General features: G+C 40.4%; 1 protein-coding gene across 2 annotated transcripts in view; it reads left to right on the plus strand.

Annotated features, from left to right (window-relative positions):
* SH3D19 (SH3 domain containing 19) overlaps positions 1-27,338 on the plus strand; it is a 78,693-nt gene that overhangs the window by 29,369 nt on the left and 21,986 nt on the right. Inside the window, exons 1-6 of one of the 2 annotated variants that reach the window (XM_032186050.1) lie at positions 7,411-7,443; positions 13,669-13,709; positions 14,604-14,646; positions 15,873-16,020; positions 16,296-16,497; positions 17,191-18,186. In XM_032186050.1, the coding sequence (XP_032041941.1) occupies positions 13,694-13,709; positions 14,604-14,646; positions 15,873-16,020; positions 16,296-16,497; positions 17,191-18,186 (1,405 nt within the window). In that variant the 5' untranslated portion in view covers positions 7,411-7,443; positions 13,669-13,693. Of the gene's footprint in view, positions 1-7,402; positions 7,444-13,668; positions 13,710-14,603; positions 14,647-15,872; positions 16,021-16,295; positions 16,498-17,190; positions 18,187-27,338 lie in introns of those variants that run through there. The other variant, XM_032186049.1, reaches the window with a different exon arrangement.

Below are 27,338 nucleotides of genomic sequence, written 5' to 3' on the forward strand. Positions count from 1 at the left end.
ATAACAAGGCTGCTATTACCTGAAAAATAATCTGTAAAGTGTGTCTTTTGAGAATGGTTGACCACAATCTCAGAGTTGCTGAATCTTTGCAAATGAATAAAAAGCCACTGCAGTTTAAGATCATATTTAAACTTAAGAGATAGGCATTGTAGACCTGCACATGTATGAGTATATTGTTTGTTGTTAAACAGTGCAGATTTCTAAGGAGTCATTGTCTGTATTTGTAACCAAAATCTCTGCCAATATTTGTGGTTTTGAAGAAAAGGAAGTGTTTCGGTGTTTATGGAGGCAGGGCAGGGGAAGAGCATATAGGCAAACATGCTGTTTCTCTGAGCTGCATGCAGGGCACTTTCTGGAAAGACAGGTTGAGTGAAGGGTGTGGTTATGAGATTTTAATTTACAATTTCTGTGCTCTGTGCTTTCTGTAAGGGCCACTGTTGCGAGTTCATGGACCTAATGTCTTGTAGGGTGTAACTGGGTGAGTCAACAGTCCCCTGGAACAAGATGTGGTCGCACATGAGCATAGTTTTAACTTTTGTGATGCTTTAACATGGGAGGGCTCAAAATGAGTTTCTGCTGCTCATAAATGATTATTTAAATATTCATTTATTTATTTTATGTATTTAATAAATGATCAGTTTGAAGCCAGTACATCTGTATATGGATGACCTTGTAAAATTCTTACACAAAATTTTGGCTGCTGCTTCACATTTACAGTGTAGAAGGGTTTATGCTTTGTTGGGCTTCTTTTTGGTTGTGAGTTAATAGGCTTCAGTCTATTCTATGCATATGTGTTGATAAATCTGTTTTACAGGCCACCTCTCCACAACAAATGTCTTTCCTCTCAACATATGCCTGCAATGAAAATAATGAGAAAATTCCTTTTGTTTCCTCACTCAGTTAAAGCTTAAACTCCAGCACATTTCATGCCGCTTATTTGGCTCAGACGGATTACAAAGAAGTAGAATTAGGCAAAAGGAGCGTGATAGTCCTACATGTCAGAGGGCTCAGCGTTGGCCGACACACTTAGAAATTCTCAGAGGTGCTCAGCTGATTTTTTGGAACCGAGGTCATGCCGGCATTAAACGCTTCTCCGTGAGCCCACTTCTGTGGCTGCGGTTGAACTTTACGTTTTGGATGCTTCTCAAACAGCTGGCTTTTATATTACAGAACTGGAATTGTGTGCTGTTAATCTCTGACTAGGCAGGATGCAGATAGTATCTTAACTGCTGAGTGTAAAAGCTATTTGGTAGTGTCCCTTGGAAGTGACACTCAATTATCAACCTGCTGGAGGCCTTAAGATGCCTCGAGATTCCCGTGGAACTCCTTCCTCACAGATATGCCAGCATCTTCCTTGAAGGATGCACAGTAACTGAAACAAACGGACCTGTGTTTTTCCAACTATGTTTGCACAGGAAACAGATCGAGGCAAAATAAGTAACACCTATGCCTTGCTCCCTCCGTTTGATTACAGCTCTAGAGTCTTTGAAGTCTGAAGACTTTCAAGTACCTGAGCTTTCTCCTCTGGATTCCTCACTCACAGCTCATTCCTGCAGGCAGCACCCTTAGTTCCTGCTCGTTCTCCTCTGAAGACATGCTCTGGTGTGTTTCTGCTCCTAAGCTTCACGGCCTTTGTTTACAGCAGGCCAGCAGAAGTGACTGCTTTGGGTGATTCCTCACCCCCCAGCCTCATTTTTTCTCTTTGTTGATCTGGAAGCAGCTGGTTTTAGTAGGGGCTGAAGATACTTCCTTTCTTTTATATATACTGAAGATACTACTTTGTTGTAAAGCAGAATGTTCCCTGTTTTGGTAGTATATCATTATTAATACTTCTAATCCTAAAATGAGGATATTCACATAACACTTTTCCCCTTTTACAAACCTTTAAGCTTAAAGATAACCTTGCCACTATAATTACATTCTCTATGAAGTACACAGACTATTGAGGAAAGTCTAATATCCATACTTTATAATAGTTAAAGACCTGTAAAGATACCTTGAATCCTGTGGATCTGGATCAACAGGTTTTTTCTAAGCCTTTGTCCTGCTCATCCTTCATTATTAAAACAGGTTTTGCTCATCTGTGAGGTCAATTACAAAGGTTCTGGAGCTCACTCAGCCACCAGATTGTGTTGTGATGTACAGAGATGTGTGAGGCAAGCAGGATGACTTGTCAGTGGCCAGTGAGGGCTTTGATTTGCTGACTGAAATGCCACTGCAAATAGTTGAATCAAAGAGCCATTCTTGAGAAGGAAGCTTCATTTCATTCTGCTTACCTGCAGAAGTAGGGCACTGTCATCTCACGCCATTTGTAAATGCACAATCTTTGTGAACTTCGATGGTAAAGAACTTATATCTGAAAAAGTTGCAGCTTACAGTTAAGTCTTTTTATCTGATAGAGGCTTCTTCATACACTGTTCCCCCTTATTCTATTTACTACCAAGATTAAATTGTCATTAAAGCATTTGCAGTATTATTTCTAAATTTCCATCGAGATGTATTTGCAGAGGTATCACAAAAGTGAGTACAAATTGTTGCTAGATAGGTTAGACTGTAGATTCTTAGCTGTTACAGAGGGGCCAAACTCTTCAATAAGCAGGGCCCTCCGTTCTTGTCATACACATTTTGATGGGAGACGAAATCCATGAACAGACAGTGAAGACTGAGAAAACTTGAATAATGCCCTGACAATTTGCAGCTTGGGTTGTCTGAAGGAAAATGCAAAGTGAAAAGGGGAATTCTGCCTAGCGTGTCTGTAGCTCTGGATCAGGAAAGTGTTAATTTGGGATACACATGAACTGAGTGATTCGGATTCGCACTAAAATTTGGGGTATTTTAGCTTCAAGATCTAAGCTGGACATCGTTAAGTGGGGAAGCTGTTGCGGCCTGATGGCTGCAGTTAGCTGCAAGGATCAGTGGGTGAGATGGTATCATTTGCTGCCTTGATCTGCTTTGACTTCCTTCCAGTGTCCTGCCATGAAATTGAAGGTTCAGTGGCTGAAATACCATCCCCAAGTATGACAGTGACAAGCACATGAATATGGAATACGTGGCTGAAGCAATAGCTAGAAAGCCATTTCTGAAACCATCTCCCTACGCTGATCAATGCGAGCTGTTCTAATTAGCCGAGCAGCTGGGTTTTAGCTGCTTCTTAACTACGTCCTCGCTTATCCAGGCAGTGGGAAGTCACAGTTGCTCTGTTCATTTAGTGATGCAGAAGTAGACATCTTCAGCATAGCGATGAGGATTGAATTGTAACTGGGCTTTATTACTGCTTTGGGATTGCTTGCTTGTGGGGCCAGGCCCAAGAGAGGTAAAGTGGTACCAGGGTGAGTCTGATTTCCTAAATCTGTAGTATTGAGCACTTGATTTCTTAGGTGACTGGATCTTTATTAGTACCCGCAGAGCCACGGGGTGCAATACCCCATTAGCTAGCAGGGAAGGTGAGGGTGCGTCTTCATGTTCCAGAGCAGCCAGGGTGGTGCCAGGTTGCTGCCAGCTGCTTGCTGCTGGTGCTCATCTGATCTCCCAGCGAGCCAGCCTGGGCAACCAGCATGAGCAGAAAGCCAAACCACAGCAGTGAATCAGCTGATGCTGAAGGGCGAGAAGAACAGCTGACCCGAGGCAGAGCCAGCATTTGGTGATTTGCTGCATGCTGGAAGTGAGTCACGGGCTAAAGGTCGGGTTTTGTGCATGGAGGCTGAGCTGCTTCCCACAAGGACAGCCGCTGGCCTCCCTGGCTGCCCCTTCCCACCACCTCTTGCATCACCCTGGTGCTTGTGGGGCGCTGCAGCCAGCTGGAGCAGTCAGCCTGTCTGCCTGAGAACTAATTGGGGTGTTTGTTATTAGCAGAATCACGTGGTGGATCTGGCAGACATGCAGCCAGGTCAGCACCAGCCCAGGAGGATTGGTGAAAATGGAGAGCCTGTGCTGGCTGTGCACTCTCTGTTTGCCTTATACCAAGGGAGAATCTGAACCTCAGGTCCATGCGTCACGTAAACTAACAGCTCTGTCCTTGGCCTGCCATCTGCGTGGTGGTAAACTCAATCTTTTGCACCAGCCTTAATTTTTCTTTAGAAATACTAACGTCTTTCCGGAGCTCAGTCTGCAGTGAAATCATTGCATTTTGAATATTTTGATTGGAATAATGTTTTCTAAATAATATTAACAGCTTCCTAATAAGCTTTAAAAAGATTACTTCGTGGTACGTTGGCTGTAAGGAAGTTAGTGTGATTTCTAGGAGAGCTGAGAGGAACACATCATGCCTTTCATTATCCTAGTGTTTTACCTCACAGTGATTTAAACATCAGCTATTGAAAAACTCTTGGCTGATGTTCCAATAAGTCACAAGATATTAAAAATAGCAATGTTTTAACTTTTTGAAGTGCCTGTGTAAAGAGTCAATAATTATCACAACTGAAATGTGTTAAATGCCTTTTACGCAGGTGTGTCAACCGAAGGATGGATATCTTGAGAAAAATCCTATGTAACACGATGTGAAGGATAAGTGTTTGTAGCAGATGCTTCAGCGTATTTGTTTTTTAGAACAAGTGATTGTCCTTTTTCATTTTTTTCTCACCGGAAAAATCTCTAGGGCGATCTTGTCCTTGACATGAGCATTGATGGTTTGTTTGTTTGTCTGTGTGTGCGCTCTGGTTCGCTGCTCTGCTTTACAGACAGGAGGAGGAGGTGGGAAAGAGGCAGGGACTCCATTCAGCAGAGTCCTTGCTGCAGCTCCTACCACATCAAATAGCAGAACTAAATTTGCTTTGGTTATGCTAACATGTTTGGATTCCTTGAGAGAAAATGTGGTCATTAACTGGGGGGCAGAGGAGGACAATAGCAACCTTATCGCTCCTCGTTTTGCAAGCTGGGATGGGACACCAGGAATTGTTGCCTACATAACAGGGTGGGGTGAGTTCAGCATGAGGTGTGGGCAAAAAGCACAGGCTGCCCTAAGAACAGCATCTTCCTTAAATTACTGGGGTTCTGTATGTAACTAAGTTAAGGAATTTGCAGTCCCCTTACAGGGTTTTGTGGGAAAGAAAATAAAAAAAAGAAGAAGAAATTTTAAATCCACTCCCATTTCTTGGCTTTTAAAGGGCTTAAATAATTGTAAGTTAAATGTGAATCAAACTCTCCTGGGGATAGCAAATACAGTGCTTTGCTAGAAGAGAGGAAGGGTGTTGATGGTGACCTGTTAATGGAAAGGGGGAAAGAAAAACTATCTGATAACAGTTTGCTTTTGCTGGTGAGTTCATAAATTTTCAAACAGAACCGTGTTTTCTTGGGTTCTGAATTATACGGGTTGTTGCATGCTTGAACTGCCTTGCTGATGATACATTCATACTTCTGTTTCACCAGGTTAGTTTCATGAAAGGTCTTTGCACTTTGATTTTAAGGTCTTTTCTATACTCTTTTGGTCAGTTTAATGCACAGAAAACATGAATTTTTGCATATATGATGACTCCTATGAGTTCTAGCCAAAAATATGTGCTCACATCTAAAAGTGCTCATCAAATTCTGGGGCAAATTGAACTGGTTCCAAGTGCTCTTGCCAGATGAAGAAAGAACTTAACCTGCTCCATTTGGGTCTTACTGATACTTGAGTATGTATAACTTGTAGGTTTCCTAATTTCCTGCAATAGAATTTAAGAAAATGTTGAATTGTGAGTATGAAGGTATTTGTTCCTCCAGAAGACTTCAGATTCATGTTGCCAGACTTTAGTCTCCTTTCTACCAGTACTAAATATAATTAAAACCTTGAATATTGCAGTTATTCACAGCACTGAAGGCAAAAGAATAAAGTTTCAAATTTGAACATCCAAAAGAAAGAGTTTAGCTAGAAGGAAGAAAAAAAGACAAATCGGGTGCATCAGGGAGGGACATAAAACTAAAAGTGTTCCTTGAAGATAAGGCTGTATTGTGATGGAATAGTTTGAAGGAAAGCAAGAATCCTCTTCTGCTGAGAATGTGCAATAAAATATGACTGATAGAAATGTTTTCTAATGCGGCTTTGCTAGCTGTGTGGAGAGGGGCCAAGCCACAGTTGAACTGTTTCTGAAACCAGACAAATAGGCATTGTTTATCCTAGACTAGCCAAAGGATTTCAGAAGACAGTTCAGTCAGGGCAACATTCATTTCTAGTCTTAATTAGTTTTCTGAGTGAATGTAGAGGGAGGACATTTTTCATCCAAGTTCTTTGTAAGTGTCTCTTTCTTCTCTCCTCCAGCCCCTCCTTTTCTTCATCCCACTGGTGGAGCTGCAGCCAGCAGCAATCGCAGGAGAAGTGCAGGCGGCGCCAGGCTGAGCGCTGCCCGTGGCTGTGCGCTGCGTGCCTGCCCTGCAGTCGCAGGATGCTCGTGCCCTCCCTGCACCAACCTTCCTGCTCCTACTCCAGCTACTGCTGAAGGCTCTGGTGCAGGGTTTCTGGAAAACACTTGATTAGCATGTCTTTCTGCTGTAATTAAGATACCGTGTTGATTTGAACCACATATAGTCTATTTTCAGCCTCTTAGAAGTGCTCAATATCCTTTTAAAGGCATCTCCAAGTATTCTTTACATATCATATCTAAGAAAGAAAGAAAAAACCTTTTTCTGAAGTAGGTTTACGTTTGTGGTTTGTTTGTTTTTTAATCTCCTCTCTAACTTTGTACACATGGCAGGTTTATTTATATGTTCATCAATTTAGCAACACTGCGTAAAAATGGTAATCTCAGGTTACTTCTAATGTGTACCTGCAGAAATAGTAAAGGCTGCTATATCTGTTAAATAAGATGTTTGGGAGAGAGACAACAGAAACCTTAATCTTACCAAGAAAACAGATGAGTTGGCAAAAGGAAACATTTTTCTGTCCTTGTGTACCAACGATTTTGTAGTTACGTCTTCCTGTCTAACCCCACCCCTGAGCTATTACTAAAAAATGCAACTCCAAATGAAAGTGAAGATCAACTGATAAGAAATTGTTAAAAATATGTAACAGAGGGGCTGTAGGTGTTTTCTTGGCTGTGTAAATTTTCATTATTTACAGGAATGTTGTCATTAAATGCTAATAATCTGAGAGTATACACACCCACATGGGCTCTTCTCCAAGTTTTCCAGTCAAATGAGACAGAATGTGAACTTGAACACACAGTCGAGAGAACAAATGCTTTACAAAATTGGCTTTCTATCTTTTCAGAGTCTTTAAGCTAAGCTGCAACCTGGTTTTCATTAGAAGGGGTTGGGTGTAGTTGTATAATCTGAGAGTTTTGGACAAGTTTCTGTTAAGATAGCAACCTTGGGGATAAACCAATTTGGCAAGCCCAGTACAACGTATAGGGAACATCAGATTGATGTTACATAGTTGTTTCCTCTTTGAGATGTTAACCACTTTGTAATCATTTGTTCTTTCTTCACTAAGCCAAGGACCCTTGTCATCCATAAGAGCAGCAATCAAGAGATGTAAGTCTATTTTTCTTACTTTTTGAGAGTCATAATATTGTAAGATTGCTACATCTTGATTTTTATTAACTGGTTAACTTTTTATGTGAAAAGAAAGCTGCTAGCAGCTGTCGTCTTTTTTTTTTTCCTCCTCGTGTTAGACCATCTTTTTGCTTTGCTGGTGGTCTGTTCTTTCTTGACAGTTACTAACATTTTCTTACTTGTACACTAGAGCATTCGTGTGCAGATATGATTGATCCATCTCTGAAGAACATGGGTTATATATGCCCAGTTTTTCTCCATTGACAAAACAGAAGTTCAATTCATTTCAGGAGAATAATTTCAGGAGAAATCCGTAGCACCTTTCCATTTGGGACGGGATTTGTTGCATGCACATGACTCATTTCAAAAATAAATGAATAGTTTGTAATCTTGTATGAAAATACAGTCTTTTTGTCCCTGATTTTTTTTAACTCCTCTTTCTCTTTGCCTGCTCATGATGTTTCCAGATAGAGAATTTCTTCAGCTGCATTCTCTGAAGTACTTTATACTGTTTCTTTTTCTCCCCTTTTATTTCATTGCTGTCCATGATTTCAGTTTGGTACTCTCAAAACAACCTTGAGGATACTGCCACAGGGAGGAAATACATTAGTGTGTATGATTTGTTTCTACTGATTTGTTTCCCTCGATCTATTAGTAAGGGACTCATTAGTATGGATTAGGTTGGAGGTAGTCAAAGAGGATCATGAAAGCTTTATTCAGAGCAAGTCTACATGATGCTGTAGTTAAAATGCAGCACTTCATCTGTGCTATTGCTGCCACAAATAGGATACTGGAAAACAGAGAGCACCAGATCACAGAGGGCCTTTGTCATGGAGTCAGGAATTGATTCAGACTGCCTAAGCTCCAGACCCTCGTCTAATTGATAAACTGTGTAAAAGATCATTAAGCAGTTGATAGATGTATGGTTCTGAAAATACAGTAGCAAGAGATACCTTCTTTTGAGGCTTAGATAAAAAAAAAAAAAACTAAGTTCAAAAATTCTAGTCAAGAAGCCCTGACATATATGCTATATATAATTATACTTAATAATATTAATATGTGAATAACCATGATAAAATATGAATAGTATGTGAATTCTACAGATGATAAGCTAGAAAAAAATCTCCATGCACATATTATAGCATTGTACATGAAACTATGGTTTTATATATATATATATACACATATATATATGCCAGTAGCCACACCTGAAGATGGATCTAACTTAAAAATGGACCCTGAATAATTCCTAACTCTGCTTGCCATTAATCTGGAAAAAGTATGGTATTCTCTGGAAAAATATTTTTCCCAACAGTGCTAGATTTTTTTTTCTTAATCAGAGCTTTGGTGTGCTGTTCACATCTAATTTTCGAGAAACACAACAGGTATCTGCAGGGTTTCAACTTTCCAACCTATGGACAATGCTTAAGCTTACTTTATACTGCTAGGTCTCTTCCTGTCTTGTGGCCAAAGAGGAAGAGGGCTTATTTTCCTTTTGGCCACCCTGACTGCAACTCTGTATAAGAAGATGGTGTTGTTTTTCTTCTGTTGTTTGATAGCTCAGTAGAATCCAGAAAAGTGAGCCCAAGATGCTTGAAGAAAGCAAGTATGTGAAAACGAGATGTTCTCAGCAGTCATTTTTCATCTGAACTCTTCAGGAGTTACCCCTGGGTTTTTAATGATGATCTCAGCTGAGAACACACCTCTAAAGCCAGCTCACAATGAAATCAGGGGAATGATTTTCACGGACACCCGAGACAGCCACATGCCAAAGAAAACAAAAAGGAGCAAGCTAAGTGCTGCAATAGTGATACAAAGGGGAATGGGGCTTTTGCTCGCTTCTCAGCTCTTCCAGAACAGGGGGGCATTAAGGAACGGGCTGCAGAGGCAAGTCTGCTGCCATAAAATATTGGAAGAACCTGTAAACTTGTTCCTCATTCTGTCCTAAGCAAATATGTGGCTGAATGAAGGATGTGTAACAGCTTGTATGCACTTCGAGGCTGTGGCTTGTCATTTGGCAGGTTTGCAGCCGCTTTTGGCTGTGCGTTTTGTTTGTTTTCATTTTTGTTTTGTTTTGCTTGGGGGCTTCCTAGGTTCTTTTGGCTCCCATTTTTTCCTAACCAGATCAATTCCATGACCTCATTCGCTCCCCATCTGCACAAACATTTGGGCTGGCATAATGCAGGGACTGGTGCAGAGGCAGGAACATACAGCCCGAGGAAAGGTGTGGGAAGGGAAGGAGTGAAGTATCTTCATAAATCGCTGCTGTCAAATTTGAGTGAAACTGCAGGCTTTCCCGAAGGGCGTACTTAACACAGATTTTATTCAGCAACAATGCCAGTCTCTCTGGTGCCCAGCAGTTCGGTCAGCTGTGGGAAGGTATTTGATCTCACTGTGGGTGGGGAGAGGAATGCCCATCATGTTCCCCCCCACCCCACCTCCGCCCCAGATAATTTTTGACCAGTTCCCTCACTGAAGTTGTCCAGAGAAGAACTGGAGCCAGGAAGGAGAGGCAGAGAACAGACCTCTGCTAGGGGGGCACGCTCCTTCCCCTGTGCTGCCAGTGGTCTGAGCCCAAGGTGAGCAGGGGCAGGGAGATAAAATGGACAAAAACCGTAGAGAAAGTGCTTAGTTTTACATATATTTACCATTCTGAACTCACTCACTGCGGGGTCATATAAGTGCTAATGTTGGTTCAAGAGAGGGAACAAAAGTCTCTCTTTTGAAGAGGAATTGGGCAGCATCTCTTTTAGCTACATTCAAGCATTAAATCAGCGTAGCTCTAAGGTCAGGCAGCCTGACATTTCTCTGAGGTGCCTGGAAACAGAACTAGAAGAAAAGGAGCAAGACCTCCCCCTTGTGCCAAGAAATATGTTCAGGAGAAAAGCCTCAAGCCTGTTATTTCAGGGATGTGTGAAAATTTCCCAGTAGTTTGAAACTCTGCTTCTACGTAACTAGTGTTATCAGATCTTGGATGACATTAGGCTTTTCTGGCTTAGGCTTGAGGATTACCTCATCATTTTAGCACCCCTTGAAGAGTGCATCTCTGCATGCATGCAGCACCCTCACTATTGCAAAGGCCCTAAGTGTGGCCTCTTGCATAGAAGCAGTCTGTCAGCTTTGTTGGTGTATTACTTAGCAGGTAGGGGAAGGAGTGTTTGCTCGCAATTGTGGCTCTCTCTGAGACCGTAAGGAATAACTTTTATCCCCAGGCAGCTATTCAGGGAGAAGAATAACTTCTCAGTCTAATGGTCTGCTTACTTTGTAGTATTGGTGGTAGAAATTTCTAGCCTGGTGTTGGAAAAGCATTGAGGGAAGCTGTATTTTTAAATATTAGCACATTTGCTTGTTGGAGAAAGTAACATTATTATTTTAAAACCCATTGATAACAGTTAATATGAAGGAAAATCGGAAGGATCGTAAAATCATTAAGGTTGGAAAAGACCTCAAAGGTATCAGGTCTCACCGCCCCCCAGCCACCACTATTACCCACCAAACCATGTTTACTGACAGCTGCGGGAAGGGACAATAAATAAAAATCATCAGAAAAATTTGAAGCTTCATTTCACGCAAGGTTTGGGCTATTTGAGGCTATGGTTCCAATCTGTAATGGAAAATGGAACTTGCTTTTTTAAAGCAGTCTGCAGTGACAAAGCTGTTCAGTATTTCATACAGATTTGCTAATGGAAATATACAGATATTATTATGCAGTGTTTCTTTTGTGGAAGCACTCAGTGCGCACAGCAGGAGGCTATCTCTGAGCAGATCCTTGAATGAACTTCATAGTTTCCTCTATATTGCCTAAAAAAGTTGCCTGAAAGACTGTAAATTCTAGCCCAGCTCTTTTCAAAAGACTCAAAAGTGCACGCCAGACTTCAGTTGCCACCAGCTCATCTGTATCATTGCAATTTACGAGTTTGTGGTGTAAGGGCTGTTAGAAAGTGTGCTTATACGGGCATCTTGATCTCAGAGCTTGAAGTGCCTCCAGCCCCATAATCGGAGTGTGTTTCAAACAGAAATGAATTGCCAAGTTCGCTTGAAAAATACAGCCCAGAGAAGGAACTGTAGAGGAAAAACATTCTCAAACGTAAGCATCCAGCACAGGCACTACCCTGCGCAGCCAAAACTATTTAACCAGCTTTACCCACTGATTTGTGTACAGAATGAATCTGTAAGTCACTCATCTGTTCCCTGCTTACAGTATTACCATTAATCCTTTATTCACTTGAAAACTGCTATAATAGGTTAAAAACTGTTTGTTTGTTTTTCTGTGGAAAAACATTTGGATGCCTCATTGACACTCATGGAAATAAATATCTCTAGTGACAATATTATGGGGCGATTTGACATTCTTTCTTTCCCTTGAGACCAATAAAGTTATAAGAAGAAAATGTGTGGATTTTATGTGCTGGGTTTTCCTGTCCCACCCCTTCTTTAACCACTTTGCTTACTTTTTACTTAAAAACCACTAAATATATGCTCCTGAAAATATTAGCACTTCTCACCCAGAGCATTTCTTAGTGTAGAAGTGGAGGTTTCTAGTTGTCAGTATGCAAGTCAACACTGAAATAATTTTTTATTGACTCCCCTAATGGAGGAAATGTGTTTGTGTTTTTTTTAAATCTTAAAGCTGTCATAATTTGAAATCTGAAGGAAAAATTAATAGCACACTTTTTCAAGGCAGTCCGCAAATGGAACGAAGAACAGACTCACAGCATCCAAAGACCACTCCTGCCTTGGAACTCCAATGAATGCGTGAGAGCAGAAGATGCAGTAGGTTTCACCTCTGCTCCTCCTGTGGATTTAAGAGCTCACAAAGTAAAATGCTGGAGGAGTGTGGTTCTAACAAAAATAGGAAAGCAAAAAAAGGGGAGCAAGTGATGGAAGGAGGGATGAATTTTGTTGAGGTCCCTAAAAAATGCTTGTCTTAAATGCTTGTGCAGATGATTCCATGAGTGTTCAGGACTTTTGGTTTCAAACAGCAGAATGGACGCGTTTTGAAAACATAAATAATGGTGTAGGTGTTATTCCTTTTTGAAAGGATGTGTTTATTTCTAATAGTGAAGTTATTTTTATGTAAGTAATGTTAATGTGGTGCTTTGAAGTGAGTTTACTTGTTTAGTTGAAATTTTTGTACAAAAATATTTGATGGGTTATGTAGATTTGTATGCCCCACTGTAGTTTTTTTTAGCTTCTCTTTAGAAAGTAAAAAGGTCTTACAGATATTTTTATTTGTTCTAATAACTTTAATAAATAGAATTATGTCTTGGGTCTCATGGGAGAAAATAGTATGTAGTCTTCATCAAGAAAAGGAGAAAGATCGAAGAAATTGACAGGTTTATCAGTTTAGTTTTACATCCCTCATTAATTAGCTTTAATTTCTTTACCATTTCTTTTAATAGCCTTTACCATTTGGGTGTACCCTGAACAGTTATTAAATACATTTACCAAATGAATGCTTCTTCCATCCTCTTTGTAAACCTAAACTTGGAATAGGTTGGTTTTGTTGTTTGGGATTATTTTTGCTTGTTTTTTAGTCTTCCCTTTAATGTGTGGGTAGGATGAATGCTGGGTTAAGATCTGTGAACAGCAAAGTGAAGGTGAAGTGTCAGTTATGTCAGGGATTTCTGTTTTTTACAGAACTGGGTTAGGAGATGTGCAGTTATGGCTGAAACTTTGAGGTGCGCCTCTTACCTTGGTCAGCATGCCTGACCGTACCTCTTTGTTGGAGTTTGTACTGTGGGATCCCAGCTTCTTGCCGGCTGGATCAGCTCCTCAATGTCACCCAGTATTTTTGGAGAGGAAAAAGCACAGACCCAAATAAACCCTGATTTTAAGCTAAATAAAGCATTCAAAATAGATTGGACTTCCCCTCCCCATGTTCCTACAGTGGCACTTTGTTGAGCAATACAGTGGAATTTTCCATATTCAGTTATATTCTTCATGGTTAATTTATGGCAGGGAAAACATCTGAACACCCATTGTTAAAATCAGCGTGGAACTAGAAATAAAATCTGATTTATTTCCGTTTTTTAAGACACTGTATGGTGAATAGACGTTACAGTTGTCCTTTTAAATCTTTGGCACGTGCGCTGTCCTTGTGTGACTAACCCATTTGATCGTGGTTTCTGGCACTCTGGAGCCTTGTGTTTTTCTCCTTCACCCCCTCTTCCTCTTCTGTAACCCCTTCTTTTTTTCCTCTAGCACTCATGAATAGTGCACATCAAAAATGCCCCGTGGAAGAGGTATGTCTGACACACAACTCTGCAATTCTTAAATCAAGTGCGCTTTGCTGATTTCAGATTCCAGCTCTGAGCCTTTGGCACAGGAACAGCACAATCGTCAGCTTCTGCACAATAAGTCTCTACCGTTTCCTAAATTGTCCTTGCTATGCCGAAATCTGTCCCTCAGATAATTTTCTTTGCCCTTAGAAGAGATCAAAATGAAAACATAATGTGGCCATTGAAAAAATCATTTGAATATAAATATGGCAAAAAGAAAAACTAAGGGGTCAGGATTCACTTATTTTGCCTAACTTAAAGCACTTTTTTTTTTTTAATGTTGCTAACCTTTAATGCACAAGAGATTAAACTTTAGGAAACTTTTTTTTTTTTCCTTTTATATAAAGGAGGGTGAAATACTTTCTTAGATTTTGTGCCTTAGTATTCTTCCTTCTTTAAAACTAACGAAAAAATAATTTAATAAAAGAGATAAAAGAACACATCTCAGAAATGAGCCATCAAAAACAAAGCCAGATATGCTTAACACTTCTCTGTTTTATTCATGGATTGTTTAAGCTAAAGAAAAACAAATTTCAGCTCTAGGGTTGCAATGCAGGAGGCAGGAACATAGGCAAGGAAGAAGGATGGTCTCTCTTGATGGTAGCTAGAACACAGAATGACTTAAACTGATGATGAAACCATGTCCTAAACCTTTTTAAAACCTTCCCCTCGTATTTAATACAAATAATCTTTTTCAAAACCTTGGCCAGTCTTAAAATCTGGAATATATGATCGGATGCTGAGTGCTCTCTGTCTCATTTGTGGTGGCTTGGTATGGGCTATGCTGTTACCCTCATCTTACCGCTGTGGTGGTACATTTTAACTTCTTCAAAACTTCTGTTTCTTTTGTTTAAATAGCTTCTCGGACTTCTAGCCATAGTGAACAGCAGAGGGATAGAAGGTAAGATGCAGTTATTTATTTTGCATTTAGATGTTTCTCTAAAACTTGTTCAATTGTGTCTTATTACTTTCTACATCGTTCTCCTCTTTTTTTTTTTTTTTTTTTCCCCTCATCCTTTTTGTGTTTAAAAATAAATTGTACTTGGAATAAAATAAAAATACTGTGATGCTTAAGCACAGGGTGGACTAAGAGTTTGCGTTTTCTGGTCGAGTGCTGTTTGTGTCCTCAGAAAAGGAATGCAACCAGCCAACAAACCTGCGTAGAACTGTTTCACTTTCCTGACATCTATTTACAGGATCACTTCACAATGAAAATAAGCACACTTTCAAGTCTCATTCCATTTTCTCAAAAGATTTGAGAAAGGAGGTCACCAACCTGAATAGCTGGTGAACTGAGTCTGCTGTTACTTCAGGTGTGAAGGAACTGCATCCCCCCTGTTTAAGTTTTTTTACGATTATTTTAGAAGTTATGTTTCTGCAGTTTTTCTGATAGCAGACCGAGGCTTCTGTAGCAGATGCTTCATCTACTCACAAAGCTCACTTCTCAAAATGCATCTTATGCAGGATTCTAGATTAATCAGCAGTGGCTTGGGGGCTGTAGCTGGGAAACAGAGGCTCTCGCTGCAGCTTATCCTCTAAAGCAGTTGGTACAGTAATAAAACAGCGGCAGTACCTAGAGGTCCTAAAACCCATGGCAATCCCTGTTATGCTAGATGCTCTAAGCAAATAGGCCCTGTCCCAAAGGCCTTATGAAGTGGGCTCTGGCTTTCCTGTAGCACAGTGGGAGGCTTCTCCAGAAGTCTTTGGGGCAGACAATCTTTCAGGTAGCCAGCCAGAAGCAGATTTGACTATCCCACTGTTTTTGCATTGCAGCAGGCTAAAGGCACATGCATGATTAGTTCTCATTATCCTGTGAAGACTAGGACTACTTCCGTCTAATTGAGTTACACTTGTATTTAAGTACTTTAAGCATGTAAATTATTTCACTGAAGCCAATAAACCTACTTTTTGGCTTAGTCATTTAATTAGGTGCTTTGAATGGAAGCCTAAGTGCTTGTTAGAAAGGTCAGGTAAGTTGCTTCAAAATCGCAGAAAGATATCTTTGGTTAAATCAAAAAGACTTGAGCTGTTTTGATTTTCCATGCTGAGAAAACCTTGGTCTTTTACATTTCAAGAAACTATTCTAAAACATTTTAGATAATTATTCTCATTTGCCTTCGTCTCTAGGCGTCCTGAAATTACAATAGTTGCTGCTGAACCCCTCCGGCCGTCCTCCTGGTTTCCAGGTGCAAGCCCTGTCGCTCCTCAGGGATTAGGATTCCCTTCTTCTTCGTCTCATGCTCACTGGAGGACAAATGAGCTTATTCCAGCTGAGGTGAGCATGGATTTACATGAGGTGTGTTTGAATTATAAAGGTAAATGAAAAAAAAGGTAAGAAGAGAGAAACAGTATTATCACTAGGAGTTTTTACTTGCTTAGGCTTTCATGACAGTGAATAATAAAAGATAGTGCTCTTTTCTTCTGCATATATTAATTTAGTATTTTTAAAATTACATGTATATATATATATATTTTTTTTTTTTTTTGCTTTTTGTTTTTTAAGGATCACATCTGGACATACATTACTATTTCTCTCTCTTTGTCTTGTAGCTTCCACCGTCTTATGAGCAGGTGATAAAAGAAATTAATCAAGTGCAAGTCAATACAACAAATAACAATAATGCTGCTGCTTCTAGACATACCACTACTTCTGCAACACAAACTGACTTTCCAGAGGAACTAATCAGCCGTTTGCCAGCAAGTAATGTAAAAAACAGTGTGCCTGCACACTGGGAATCTGCAAGCTATCCAGGTGAGATTTTTGGATTTCTCATTCATAAAAATCTTAGGCTGTTTCTTGAAGATGTTCTTCGTTATTGATCTGTGCAGCAGTTAACGTGAATAACAGTTACTTTTCTGGGAGTGACTGATGCTGCAAATTCCTGCAAAGCTGCTCTCTTCTGAAGTACTATTGCATTCACGTTTAGACTACAATTAAAACTTCTTCTGCAAGGAAGATGAGTAGTATCATATGTCTTTATGACTTTACAATAAAAACCTTTAATGTTTTCCTCAATTCAGCCATAAGGGCAATTGCTTTGGGGCTAGTAGAGCTCAGATGTCCAATTGGAGTAACAGCAGTTACACATTCAGGCTGAAAAGTAACTGGCTGAATGTGCAATGCTCAGATGAGGAAATCACTGTGCTATTCCTTGGTCAAAACGTTGCTTGCATACCCTTCCTGCTGCAAGCTAAGAGGTTTTGAACTCATAGCATGCAGATGCCGTATGTTTTAGCAATCTTCAGCTTCTTCCTGGAGTTCATATATTTTTTTAATTTTTTTTTTTTTTTTTTTTTTTTTTTTTTTAGAAAGAGAATTGCAGTTTCACACACAGCACTAAGTTCTGAACAAAAATCATTGTTTCACACCCTAATGATGATAAAAACTAATATAAATCAAGTGTTCTAGAATAGATAACTGAAACCTTTTCTTTTCTTTTTGTAGGGCAAAGTCCTCTGAAACCTCCTAGGCCTTCTGCATCTCTTCTGAATAGGTCTTCAGAAAATGAGACTTCCTTAATAGGTTTTGATGCTTCTGAAGGTCAGAAGCACCAAGAAAATCCCAATGCTGTGATATGTCCTGTGCCAAAGCCAAGATCAAGAACCAATCTCAGACCTGTGGTCAAAAATACTGAAAGTCAGATAAGAGACAATGGGGAAGAAGTGAACCAGTCTAACACAAAGAGACAGCAACCTTCAGCTGAGCAGTCGTCTGTGTTAGATGATAGCTTACTAGACAATCATTTGGCAGTGGACAGCATGAGTACAGGGAAGAGCCAAAATAGTATTGTTTCAAGGATCAAAGTTTTTGAAACCCAAGGAACTAATGATACCTCAGGATTAGCAAAGAAACCAGAAATTGCGCCTCGTTCATTCGCCCCAAGACCTGTACCTGCAAAGAAGCCAGTAGTTGCTCCAAAGCCAGGGCTAAGCAGAGTTTCGGGAGATTGGGATGCATGGACAGAAAGCAAATCAACACCTTCTTCCAAGGAATTGCAGCTTCAACCTGAAGCAGTTGGGAACAGTGTTGCAACCAAACCTGAACTGCCAAAGAAACCAAAACCGGGCCTTGTAAAAAGTAGTAGTAGTGATTTTCTTGATACAAAGAGTGGATCGGTTGCAGAGAACTACAACGGACAAAAGAAATATCCTGTTCCTGCTCCAAGGCCTCTCATTCCTAAAAAGTCACCTAGTGCAGAAAATCCTGCCTTTTCTTTGGCCACGCTAAAACCAATTGCTGCACCCCCACGGGCTCCTGTATCTGCCCAAGAAAAAGTTTCCAAGTCTCTGGGGGAATTGTCACCTGCAGCCAACTCCTCAGCACCCACTTTGCAAAGTAAACTAGATGTGGAAGGAGATCTGATCAGTTTTGATGATGACATTTTGCCCTTGAGTCCACCTTGTGTCGTTAAAGATAGCATCAGTTGTGAAGCAGCAGCAGGTAAGAAGAAAAAGTTTTAAACTGTCCCTGTGGTTACTGTTTGCAGGTGTCTGTTCCTGTGTGAATTGTGCCTTACCTATTCTGCCTGCCTTGACAGGGTCTATATGTGCATGAAATTCTTTGTTTTCCATTATGTCAAGAACACTATGAAATTACATGAGTTTTGGGACTTGGAAGGTTTTCGGGCTGTATAAATCTCAGAGGTTGCCTGCTGGATTTATTACACAATTACTAAAATAATGATAAAAGACTTCATGTTACACACCAGATGTTCCCTCCAGAATGTATCACAATTCTCTCTCAGAAACTTGGGACATCTTATCTCTTGCCATCTAATCTGCCTAATTTATTAGAATGCCTGAAGCTCTGCAGTGGAAGTCTCCTGAGCATAGGATGTTTGTAGGTATTGTTCCATTAGGTCATCTAGAGAAGCAGCAATGTTTATTATTTAGGGAGAATGGTGATCAAACACACTGGAATACTCTGTTTCACCAGTGGCTATTTATTTTCTCTCTCCTGTCTATTGTGTTGTCACGCAACTATATACTTGTTATGCAACTTCAGATTTTTTTGAAAAATTAAAAAAGTTATTTTGTACGGGTGGATTAATTACTACAACTACATCTCTCTCATAAACTTAGTTTGATTCCATCAAACAAGAGGCCAGTTAAGGCCGTTTTATAAAACTATGGTTTAGGTAGCTTAAGACACAAGTGGGTGTTCAGCTGTCACTGAATTTAACAGCAATGGGGTTTTCCCTCCTAGTATTCGAGTATATCAGATTTAGCACACCAACCTCTTTGCAATCCAGGGAGAGCTCTGCTTTAAAACAGATGGCGTGTCATGCAAAATGCATGTTTCAAAAACTATGATTTTTAAATCCCCCCCCCTTTTTTTTTTAACCTCATTTATCATTAAACATCTCATCACTCTGCAAAGAGACACCCAAATAGTGTGTAGTTGTCAGAGTAAATCAATATTAATGATTGTTAGCAAGTGTGATTTCTTTACAGGTAGTGGATTATATTGTTAGCTGAAGTTCTGACTTGTTATCACTTCCATTTTACGTTGGCATAAAAAGCCCAAGGCAGATGTAGGAAGTCCCTTAAAGCTGTAAACTGTTCAGGTCAACATGTACAGACATACAAACCTCAGAGCAGCTTATGAAAGCAGTGAAATAAGGCAACAGAAGGTCCTGCAGGAGAGGTGATTAACTCTACAGGGATCCGCTTCTTTTTTCTTGGACTGATGGGCTCCAGGAGCACTGCAGAGACCGTAGCAAATCTAGAAGGAAGGAAAAGTACCAGGTAAGAGGAGAGGAGTTTTGAAGTGTGTGACTGACGGTACCTAGCTGGGAACAGAGTTCAGATCATCAGGTCTGGAGACTGCAATTGTACAACAGCCACTGTGTATGTGGTGGTTTTAGAAGAAAGTTAGAAGCAGGAGCGATGATTCTTGGTTTCTGTGCATTTGAGGGAAAACTTGTAGTTTCAGCCTTTTGATGATTAGATGCAATAAACAAAGGGAAAATGTAACTTCCAACTAGAAGGCAGCGATGAAAGAGAATTCTTACATTTTGAAAGTGAATAAAAAGGAAAGTGATGTTTTGGCTGTGTGCCCTAAGAGTCTGCCTTTCCCCCACCCTGAAAAAATATATAATGATAATTCTGTTAAATCAAAAGTTCAGTCATCCCAAAGAAAGAAAAAATCAGCTTTCATGTTGAAACTATCATCTGAATAACACTTCTGTTAACCATAAGAATGGAAAGTATTTTCTTCTTAATTTAATCAAGAATAACACCTAGGATTCCAGAAAGGTTACTGATTTCTGGAGTCTGTGATTTTATTCATTTAATAAAATGGCATTTTCGCTGCAACACCTTCATATGTAGATAAGAAAAAAAGGCCTGACAGCATTATCACTTTATTACTCTGTAAAATTAGGAATCCTTCCAGATTTTTGCAGGCATTTGTGAGCTGAAGATCATACGCTATACCCTTGATTACTAATGCCATGCTAAGTCTTGACAAAGCATCTACAAGAACAACACTGGCTTTCTGAAAAATGAGGCAACGCAGAGCACTAACACTAGCTATTTCTCATGTTCCCATAGGAACAGCTTAGGATTTGCAAGATGAATCCACAGTAAAATGTTTTGTAAAGGCAGGACGAGAAGCTGTAATCCTGCTCCCAATTCCCCAGACCTTTGTATTTCTTACATATTTGTCATTGTCATTACTTAGCAAAATGACAGCGCTCTCCTTGTTGTTATGGCAACCCTAGAAAAGGAGAAAGGCTTTTATGCAGTGGTGGTTGAAACTAAGCACCAACAGATTTTTGTCAAAGAGCAGTTTTGCATCACAGATTAGAATGTTCATAATTTTTTTTTTCTGATACAGCACAAATGCATCTGGGACTTAGACTAATGTAAATAGATTTGGACAGAGATTTGAAAGGAAGAAGGTGAAGCATTCTGTTGATGTTGGGAAAGGTGCAGAAGTTGAGGGGAACATCTGGATGAAAAGGTGAAACACAAGCAAAACCAAATGGTTCTTCTAGTGCGCATTGAGATACAGGGTACCTGTATCAAGATCACTTTCAAAGCTTTCAGCACCCACTGTGCCAATTGAAGTCTGACGGAGGCTTGACAGCTAGGAGATTCAGAGGTAAACCATGGCAGAACCTTGCATCCAGCTCATGTCTCTGCTGCTGGCCCAAGGGAAGTGGCAGGAAGAAACAGTCAAGAATGACAAATCTGTGGAACAGTTCCTTTCATCAACAGCCAGAATTGATGCCAGTTTTAAGTGCCCGCATAATTTTGCACTCAAAGGCTAGAGATAATGTTCAAAGGCGTTTGTATCCTAATGAAATTGCTCCTGCTCAAGCCAGTCACTTAGAATGTGAAGGCGTCTACTTGGGACCATAAATCTTGACATGTTAATGCTTTGATGACAGTTGTGATATTTTGAATCATAAAGGATATTTTTACACTTCAGCTATAGCCGGTAACTGGGATTTGTGCGGTTCCATAAGGTTACGAGTTTCACTAATGTGTCAGGAGGAATCGTTTCTGGGTATTCCATATTTAAAAAGGCTAAGAAATGAAATCCTAGTATGAGCTGAGCTGGGTAGAAGTTCCGTGGCTTCAGTGGATCCATGATTTCACCTGTAACTCCCATCAGCTGCTGTGTTAAAGCATGTAGTGGGCCTGCTTGTTCAAGTCCTGAGATGGAAAATAAGGTAACATTCAAAATATGTGCATTTAAAGCACATATTTAAATTAAAACCTGGAGGTGATTTTGCTACAATATTTTAATTCTTTCTTATGTGTAGGGAGTTCTTCTTTTCCCCTTGCCTTCTTTCTCCAAGACATCATATAGTTCACTGATCGCTCTATTCCTGATGTACCAGAATTTAATTTAAACCAAATATTTTGAAAAGTAATTCAGAGAGTGTCTGTCCTTACGAGGAGGCAGTTTTCTGTTTTATTTTCCTCATATTAATGTACTTCAATTCTAACAGTAATGCAACGGATGCATTTCTTATTTCTTTTATTTAGTTACTTACTTCCTCACAGTATAAAAGTTCAATTCTGCCTGTATGGGCAGAAAAATGACCAAACCAGTGATTACTGTCTATTTATATATGTTGTTCCTTCTTGTGGCATGAATGGTGGCATCTGTGTGATATTGTGGCCGATTCAGAAAAACTGCTGCTTGAGTAACTCCAACTTTGTCTTCTGTGGGGATATTGCCCAGCTGCTTGTTTTTAATTGCTTCCTCAGGAAGGAACAGGAGAAAAAAAAAAAAAAAAGACCTAAAATGTTTATAACTGGTAGATTACTCCAGACCTATCTTCAAAATAATGCAGTTTTTCTCATTACTCTGCTGTGTTACTCCTGATGACTCTTGTTGTGGTTATTTTAAATTACCTGTCTCCTTTTGGACTCGCTGCCCAAGGTACCATCCCCAGAGCAGAGTGAGCTGCCTCATCCATTTCCATTTGGCTTGAGCCCCTGACAAAGCGAGGTTTACCTGAAGGTGTTCTGCTGGGACTGGAGTAGCTGGAGGCCTGTGCTGTGCCCTCTTGGTTTTGCTGCGGCGTTGGCCATCTCCAACACAAGTGGTAGCAAGCATCCATTGCCTCTTCGGGCCCTGCAGATGTTTGCGTAGTGAACTTAAGCTGGACCCCCAAGGAGCTTGTAGGTGGCTCCGCTCTTACCGCAGGAGAAGGCCTTATAGCCAATTCAGGAAACCAGTACAAATTTTAAATCATAGCCTCCTAATAGGTGATGAACCCTTTGGGTTGTAAAACTCAAACAAATTCACTTTTGAGTTCCATGTCGATACATGTTAAGTGGTAGCTTGCAAGTAATAATGTTCTTAATGATAACCTTCTTTAATGATTAAATTTTATAACACTTAAAATGCAGACATCTTTTGATCAGGAAGGTTGTCAAAAAACAACAAAATGCTTACTTAAAAGAAGCATTTATAAACAACACAGTATTTTTTTCCTTCACTGAAAGCATGCAAAATTATTCTGAGAGGCTAGACAAATATTTTAAACAACATCATACATTCCTTTGTCCTCCAAATTTTCATTAAAAAGATTTTGTATGCCCTACTTTCTTCCACTATGGATCCTCTGCTCTGGAGATTTCCAGCTTGCTTGTTTTGGGGCACTTGAGTCTCTTACCAATGAGCGAGCATTACTATTGTTAGGCAAGAATGGGTGAAGCTGTGTTTCTTAACCTCTGGGGGTAATCTTGGGTTTTGGTTTTGTCGCCCACTGTATGACCAAACACCCTCCAGCATCAGATTTTTGAAGTTAGACCAGGTTGTGCAGCCAATTTTAGCAACGTCACCTCATAGCTGACCTCTTCCAGGCAGGAGGTTGGATTAGAGACCTCCTGAAGGCTCTTGCAACTTCACCTACCCTCTTCTTACCCTACCGAAATAGATTCAATAGTCCCCACACTCTTATGTTGTAACTGGTGCTGGTGTTAGCGGGCCTTTTGTGCCAAAGGCAGTGCAATTACCGTCACCTCGAGTGGTTCACTGCTAGCTTGCCCACATTAAACTGTTGTGCTTTTTTGAAGCACACAGGTAGTAAGTGTGGGCATTCACGCAGTTTCAGAGAGAAATGCCACAAACCTGATGATAGCCAAAGCTTGGAAAAGGTCTGTTTATAACTGTCTCTGTGCACTATATAGTGCTGTAGTTTTACACCCTATAAATGCTGGTATTGCCGTTAAGTCTTACAATAGCCCAAGAAGTGTTGCTGTTCCACTAGTGGATTTCATTTATTTTTCAGCTTTCTAACGTCTGGATGAGGTATTCCATTGCTGTATTAAAGACATCTTGTGTTTTTAACAAGACTTAATACTAGGTCTTCTATTGCATCTTTTACCAAATTTTAATGATACCTTTTGGACAACATCAAACTCTGCATAATTCTGTGACTTCATGCATTTTGTTGTGCTGATGGCTCCTTCTGCACAATCTGTGTATATCTTATAGACATCATTCATTCTTCATATCAGACTCATTCCTCCAAAGTAACGATTGCTGGCTTCGAGTTGCCTTACCTTTCATCAGATGTCAGATGTCAGCAGTGAACAGAGAGCAATACCTAGTACCTGTGCAAGTGGTTCCCTGTATTTCCTCCGCTCTGAGTAGCAATAAATTTTGCCAGAGAAATTCTTCCCATCCATAAGTCTTTGCACAACACATTTTTGGATTTTACTAATGTGTGAGAAGTTGGAAATTTCTGTTTGGGCATCTGGACCATCTTTCTTTTTCTGGGAGGAAAGAATCCTCAAGAAGAAACTTTTGCAATCATTGCCTACTTGCTCTGGTGGTGTGTGCTTTTGGTACAGCATAAGTAGATGCAGAAATAAAGCTAATGCCTTGGCAAGAATGTTAGAAATACTACTTAGATGTAAAGCTTGTTATGTGTAAGAGGTTTGGAGCCCGCTCAAATACCTGCTGGACTAATTGTGCCTATCAGGTACCTCAAATCTCCCAGGCCTGATGCAGTGTAAATCTGTGAATGAAGCAGGACTACGCAGTCTGCTCATAGCAGCTACTGAAGTAACTGAGCTAGTCATGAAAAGTGACTGTGTAGGCTGGGGAGAAAGAAATCCTAGAACGTTATGATAGCAGGTTTGCTTGTCTCTGCTCCATTTTTAATTTTGAAATGATTTCTGAAGCAATATAAGGTCTACTCCTGAATGCTGCGTTCCTTCTATTTGCATGACCCGGCCTCCTCTCCTACAAGAAATCCAAAGAGCCTGAGTTGCACCTGAGCTTATATTTGTGTTAGGCACAGTGGACATCACAAAGAGCCTACATCTCATTGTCTTTTTTTTTTTTTTTCCTCATTATTCTTTTTTTTAATTTCCCAGTCTGCTGAAAGACATGGATGTGATCAGATCATGGCAATTTTCTATGCAGAGGGACCTGAAGATTGCATATTTTGAGAAAGGCAGCACAGACTCTGTAATTCTCTCTGGGTCAGAAATACCATTTCGAAGAATAGTGAGCTGGTAATTTCCCTGATGAAAAGAACTGGGAAAAACTGAGGTTGGGAAAATGGCTGATGCCGGCATTCAGTAGAATACATGCTCTGATCTGACTATTTATGTTTGCAGATAGGTTGAAATTCAGAATTTTCAGGAGAGGTCAGACTTTTGGTATTTCCCAGTGTTTCTTAAGCATGGACCCCATTCCTGTTTGGGATGCTATCTGTCAGACCTGCAGTGGATCTCCAGGTATATTACTAAGAGAGGTCTGTTATTGAAAATCTTCCCCAAGTGTGAACTAAATCTGCTTCCACAAAGCCAACAGTGGTTTTGCCAGGCTGGGTTTTAATAAAGCCGTTGTTGGTGGGGGTTGGCCTGTCTTCTTCTCCTGGGAGCCCCTGGTGACCCCGATGATAATTATGTTCCATGTGAAGAGAATGTGTGAGCTTTGCCTGCAGTAGCTTTTTTTTATTTTATTTTAATTAAACATTGGAAGTAGACACAGTTGCATACTACTTCTGTAGTGACAAGTGTTGTAATGTCAGCATCAACACATTTTACACTCTGCTGTTTTTGCGTACTGAGAGTAATTCTTGCAGGACTGACGTTCTTCACAGTAGATGATATTATTCTGTGCTTCCAGCATATCACATCTGATTTGTCTGGAGAGCCCCCTTATTGCTGCTGAGATATCTGGTACCATCTCACTATCTTAAAGACCACCAATACGTGCTTCAGAAAGCTATCCATTTTCCTGTTCACAGGGACGAAAGCGAATGCTTGTTCTGTAACCTGCTGATTTCTGATTTTAAAAAAGGATGATATATGGAAGTGGGCAAAAAGGTTCTCTCCTAAACTGGTAAAAGAAAGAGATGGTGCATGGCGTATTTGGATACATGACTTTCATTTGCCTTACCAACAAAGCAGCACAGTAATATATGTTATCAAATAAGCCTTTGAAACAGAAGCTCCAGAAAAGTGAGACCCAGAGAAACACAGGCTTTAAGCATCATTGTAAAAGTTTAATAAAAAAGATCAATTGAAGTCTGTTGATATGTGTTATGAAAAATGCCTTGCAGACTAATTTCCTTGAGCTGAGAAGCTTTAAATGAGTATGTTAACAATTCTGTTTTCACACTTCCATGAATTATGCTCAAACGATGCCCGATTGTTGTTAAACAACATAAAAATTTGATATGCTGTCAGTCCCATTGCACAAAGCAGCGCAGCCGTTTACTCAGCCAATTTCTGCTGCTAACCCAGCACTGGGGAATGGAATGACACAAACAAGGTAATGAGTTTTAAGCTAATTATGAGGTGACAACAGTGTAATTGAACATAAGATAATGAGTGGAAAACTAAGGTTTGTAGAACGGTTTTCTCAGCCTCAGGTTGAGAATGACGGAAACTGAGAGTTAAAAATAACTTTGCCCAAATCTAGTGATTTAGAGACTTCAGCCAACTGCTGAATGGTCAGGAAAGCCATCTTGCTTGTGCAAAGCCTTGCACAGAAATGGTTACCAGATGACAACCAGTACTTTTGTGCACTTGTAAATCTCCCAATTTGAAAGAACACAGACCTGTGGTTGTTTGAGGTGTTCAGGGTATTCCCATTTGGTGTTATTCTGTCTGTACTTCTATGAGATGGAGGCTTTGGACAATTATTTCCTCACCATCCATGCAGAGCTTCCTTCCCCTCTGCAGAAGGTTAGCCTGGGAGGTTCCCTACGGCCCTGCTGTGTCCAGGAGCCCGCTACCAGCCCTGCTCACCTTCCCATGGGTACCCTTGGCCTCAAACTTCCCCAGGGACCCTGCTGCCCCTATGGGTGTACCTGTGCTACGGTCACCAGGTAATTGACTGAGAGCGGAGGAAACCCTACCTTGGGCTTTCTTTTTTCAGTGGCACTGAAATCATTCTGAACACCATCATGCAGTTACGACTAGGTAAATCTTTTTGAATGCAATTCAAATTCTAGCAGTGTAGCTAGCAGATGTAGGTGTAAAGAAAGGAAGGAAAATGCTAACTGCAGGCTTGCTCTGAGAGTGGGGTTTTATGTTTGTTGCAACTACCGTACTGCCAGACTGCTCGCACCCCTGGTGTGGTCTGTGTTTTCCAGTCCTCTAGCACATCTCTTGCTCTGGTGCAGCTTTCACTGAGGGGACCTAAACCTTTTACTGACTAGTGCTAACAGTAACTTAACCAGGCTGGCAGGTTCACACTTACCTTCTATATGTACCTGATGTCTATGCCTGAAGCTGTTTACAAGCAGTCTGGCAGAAGGAATCGGTGCACTTTGATTCACGGCTGCAATGCAACATGAAGGTACCTGGCCAGATCTGGGGAGGCTGTAAGTAGCTGGATGTCCTGGCTTTGGGACAGACTGTGACACAAGCCCTGCGCCTCTGTCTGACAGATACACCTACAAAGAGCCTTGGGCCAGGGGCTAGCGGGAGATGAGCATCGGAGCATGCCTGGGCCATGCAGCATGCTGTCCTTGCTGGTGCTAGAGCCTGCCTGAAGCTGTTTGGGGCCTATTCTTAGTGTAAAAATAATAAAAAAGAGCTTAATGTGGTTGATCTTTCCCTCTCGAAAAATGCCAAGGCTTTTTAAATTGAAGGGCTAAA

The sequence above is a fragment of the Aythya fuligula genome, chromosome 4 (assembly GCF_009819795.1).
Source record: "Aythya fuligula isolate bAytFul2 chromosome 4, bAytFul2.pri, whole genome shotgun sequence".
Classification (NCBI taxonomy): domain Eukaryota; kingdom Metazoa; phylum Chordata; class Aves; order Anseriformes; family Anatidae; genus Aythya; species Aythya fuligula.